At 54.5% G+C, this 4,273-nt stretch overlaps 1 protein-coding gene across 1 annotated transcript; it reads left to right on the top strand.

Moving 5' to 3' along the window:
• Positions 1-546: 546 nt before the first annotated feature.
• On the top strand, positions 547-3,872 carry LOC142143378 (uncharacterized). The gene is made up of 3 exons (XM_075201189.1): positions 547-583; positions 714-777; positions 2,162-3,872. Exon 3 carries the CDS (start codon positions 2,173-2,175, stop codon positions 3,232-3,234), a length of 1,062 nt encoding a protein of 353 aa, XP_075057290.1. The 5' UTR covers positions 547-583; positions 714-777; positions 2,162-2,172; the 3' UTR covers positions 3,235-3,872.
• The last annotated feature ends 401 nt before the right edge of the window (positions 3,873-4,273 follow it).

The raw sequence follows: 4,273 nt of genomic DNA, 5'->3' as shown, positions 1-4,273 counted from the left end.
ACGCAGGGCCGGATTAACCCGAGGTCTAACTGGGCTACAGCCCAGGGGCCTCGGGCATCCAGGGGGCCCTTGACAGAGTTCAGCAGAGGTATTGATCGGGACAGGGGCGGGGGCGCCCCCAGCCTGATCAATGCTGAGCTCTGTCACTGCAGTCCTCCTTCTCCGGCGCTCAGTAATCTCTTTACTGAGGAGATCTCGCGAGAGTGTCACGAGATCTCCTCAGTAAGGAGCTTACAGCGCGCCGCGGAAGGAGGACTGCAGTGACAGGAGAGGAGAAGGTAAGCGCTTGGAGGGGAGGGGAGGGGGGGGGGGGGCGGTCGGCTAACAGGGGGGCCAGGCTGCTAATGGGGGGGGCTCATGGGGGAATGGGGGCCCCATTAGCCCAGGGGCCTCCATTCCGTTAATCCGGCCCTGGGTACTGTAACAACCTGCCTCCTGAACTTTTGGACTCTATTATTTGTATTGCTATTTTGTGTTCCAGCAGTACCTCTTTTCACCAGAGGTGCTGCTATTGTGCATTATTCTTGTGCTTAAGGAGTTGAGAAGTGTGGCCATCAGCCTGAACGCAGTTAAAATCACGTGGGTGAGTGATTAGGTGTTTAGCCTATGGGCTTGTATATATTTGAACCAATAGGTAGAGAGAGGGGGGTGGTTTTGTTTTATATAGGTGTTGGTTGTCATCCATTTTCCCCTCTCTGTTTCCGGATTCCTAGCTGTGCAGTTGGATCCCTAGCTGTCAGCGGTGCGGTGGATTCAGGCCTTGGAGTGAACGTCGTGGTATCGTATTATCTCTGTGTACTGTCCTTGTCCTTTGTGTTTTGTCTGTGTTTTTGTCTGTGTTTTCCATCCTTCCTTTATTTCTTTTCCTTCCCCTTTTCCTCTCCCTCCTTCCTCCTCTTTCTCCTTCCAGTCTCCTCTCCCACTCCTTCCCCCCCCCCCCTCCGTTTTCCGTTTTCCGTTATTTTCCTCTTTTCCCTCTTACCTCTTTTTCTCCTTGTGTTCCCTTTCTGTCTGCAGGCGGTCCTCCGCTCCTTTTCACATGTCTCGCCCCAGCCGCGTGCGCAGTGCCCCCTCCAGGTATCGCGAGGCGGGGCCTGGCTCTGTTCCTCTCACTTCTCCACCGTCTCCCCGTTCAGCGGGGGCCCCCTCCTCCGTTGCAGCCGCCTGTTCTCTTAGGGGGTCCCGCAGCGCCTCTCCCCCCCCCTCTTCCTCCAGAGCCTCCGTCAGCAGGGGAAGGCGCCAGAAGGCGGCTCAGCCTGGCGGGCTTATCCCGCTCCCTCCGGCAGGGCCCTTGTCTGTAGCGGAGGTAGAGCCTTTAGCGCCACCTCCACAAAGTGGTCCCCCCAGTAGCTCCGGCCCCCCCCCTTTCCACCCCCCTTACATTGGTCTCTAGTGGTGTTTTCAGAGGTTGGGAGCCCTCCCCCTCCCAGTTTCCTCGGGCAGACCCCCTTCCCAGGCCTCCGGCCTGTTCTGGGCCTTCTCACAGAGGCTTGGGCCCCATCATCTGGGATCCCCCCATACCTGGGGTCCCCCCCCCCTCCCCCGTCCCTTCTGCCCATGTTGCATTTTCTTCCCCCCCCCCCTTCCCTTGGTCCCCGTTAGCGGGGTCACTGGGCTGGGTTCACATGGTGCCTGGCAGGTAGAGGTTCCGGTTCCTTCGGCTGGGGTAGGGCGAACGGCGGATCCTCTGGGTCCCGCCCCCCTTTTTTCTGGGTCTTCCATCCTTTCTCCGGGTTTGGGTTCCTTGGCCGGGGTGGGTTCCAGGGCCTGTCCCCCCCCCTCACACCCCTTCCCCCCTCCCCCCCTCCCCCCTCCCCCCCCCTCCATGCAGACGCGGTTGCCCCCCCACGGGTTCCGTGGGATTTGCCGTACCCCCCAGCGGGCGGTCCGTTTTTGTTCCCGTCGGGATCTGGGGAGGGTCCTCCTTACCCCATCCCCTCTGGGGTCTACAGGCATTATTACCCGGTGCCCCTAATACCCCTTCGGGGGGAAGCCCCTCGTCTTGGGCGTGACCCAGACGCTTTATCCAACAGACCCCCCCCTCCGGGATTCTTAGGGTTAGATAACGAGTCCTTGGGAGTCAATAGTTCATTGTCGGCGGTAGACTCATCTATGGGGTTTCAAGCTAGACTGTCAGATTCTAACGTGCCTCTTGTTTCAGATTCACAAGCCATGGTTGGAGGGATGAAAGCTCAGACATTACAGGTGGTCGGTGCCGGGCCGGGAGCGGCAGAGGGGCCGCTGGCCGCAGCAGATAGCCTGTCGCAAGCCGCTAAGACAGCAGCTGATCCGGCGGGACTGGAAGTTCAGCAGGCGGACGCCGCAGAGGTCGGAGCAGTATCAGGTCCTTCCAGGCCGTCGGGATCCGGACCGCAAGCAGAGGCTGTCGTCAGCGGTGAGTTGTCAGAAGTTGTTATTCCACATGTACTTACACATAGCCCCCCATTGTCCTCCACGGACGAGGATTCTCCCTCTTCATCGGGGGAGGGTCCTCGTAAGCTTATTAAGTTACTTAATACACACTTTGGCAGGTCTAGATCCCAGGGTAGGAGACGGGGTGGGGCAGGCAAGTCTGTAGCGCCCCAAGCCCCGATGGTGCTTTGTGAGAATACGGCCCTCTTGGCAGGATTACGGCCCAGTATTAAAGACAGGATTAGGAAGGGTTGGTTCGTTAACATGTTCGAGATAACGAAAGCAGCTAAAAAAGGTCTAGATGCAGCTTGTGAAAGAGGGGGTATCGGCGAAGAAGCGTATAAAACCTTCTCCAATTGGGTGACCGGTTATTGTGCATTTGCGGCCTGCTATATCGAAACGAGGCCGGAGGCTCATGAGGATGTGTGGAAATATATGCACCTCATTAATGAGATGTTTGTTAATGACCGACCTGGAACCTGGCTTAAATATGATGAGTTATTTCGTGAGAGGGTGGACGGTCGCGTTAACATGCCACTGGGGGTAAAGGATGTCGAGATTTGGATGCAACTTAATCGGGCTAGTTTAGCGTTTGGTCCAGGGGCACAAGGGAATCGGTTTCCGCAAGGGGGGAGACGTAGTGCTCCCCAGTTTGTTAAGAACAGATGTTTCGCCTTTAACAATACGTCCTGTGGGCGGGGGGAAACGTGTAGGTATCGACACAGTTGTACGTATTGCCGCGGACCGCATTCTGCCAAGGAGTGTCCGAGGAGTGCCCCCGGTCTCGGCAGAGGCCGCGGCAGTGACGGAAATATGGGTTAAGGGCCCCTCTCCTATTCGTATAGACTATTTAGAACGATGGCTTAGATTATATCCACATGCAGAACAGGCTTCTTTTCTCCGGGAGGGTTTTCGTTACGGGTTCCGGTTGCCAATTAGGATAGCGGTCAAAGCTAGGGCGACGAGAAATTTAAAATCAGCTTATATTTTTCCGGAGGTCCTGGAGGAAAAGATTCGCGGGGAAATTAGCCTAGGACGCATGGTCAGCCCTTTTACCTCACCCCCCTTATCAGATTTAGTCATTTCTCCAGTGGGGATTGTTCCAAAAAAAGTTCCGGGTAAATTCCGTCTAATTCAACATCTGTCGCACCCAGTAGGCGAGTCGGTTAACGACGCTATTGATCAAGATATAAGCTCGGTAGTTTATCAATCATTTGAAGAGGCTTTATCGATGGTTAGATACTTTGGCGCGGGAGCTCTCATGGCGAAACTAGATATTGAATCCGCTTTTAGGTTACTTCCCCTTCACCCAGATTCCTTTAAATATATGGGGTTCCAAATTAAGGGAGGGTTTTACGTGGATAGATGTCTGCCCATGGGTTGTTCTCTGTCATGTGCCTATTTCGAAGCTTTTAGTTCCTTTTTGCATTGGGCAATTCAGGCAGGGACAGGACAAGAGGGCATCGTGAAGCTGAAAGGATTGATAGATAATGCTTTGTCCTCCCCCTCTCTTAAATTGAAAGAAGTTCAGTCCCTGTTAGGGCTTTTTAACTTTGCTTGCAGGGTTATTCCAATGGGTAGGATTTTTTGTAGAAAACTACAGCTTTCTACGGCGGGTATGAACAGGCCGCATGCGTTGATCAAACTCAAAGAGGAGATTAGACAGGATTTGTTGATTTGGACATCTTTTCTAGGAAGATTTAATGGCATTAGAATCTGGCCTCCCCCCCCTATTTCCACCAGGGATTTAGAGTTGTTCACGGATGCTTCCGGGTCTAAAGGTTTCGGAGCATACTTTCAAGGCGAATGGTGCGCAGCTCCCTGGCCTCAGGAGTGGGTTGACAGCGATTTGATAAAAAAC

This window comes from Mixophyes fleayi, chromosome 3, assembly GCF_038048845.1.
Source record: "Mixophyes fleayi isolate aMixFle1 chromosome 3, aMixFle1.hap1, whole genome shotgun sequence".
Lineage (NCBI taxonomy): Eukaryota > Metazoa > Chordata > Amphibia > Anura > Limnodynastidae > Mixophyes > Mixophyes fleayi.
This window is presented reverse-complemented; position numbering and strand designations above follow the sequence as displayed.

Excerpts from the sequence above, each read along its gene's own strand:
- LOC142143378 (XM_075201189.1), top strand. The coding sequence starts at position 2,173 with ATGGTTGGAGGGATGAAAGCTCAGACATTACAGGTGGTCGGTGCCGGG.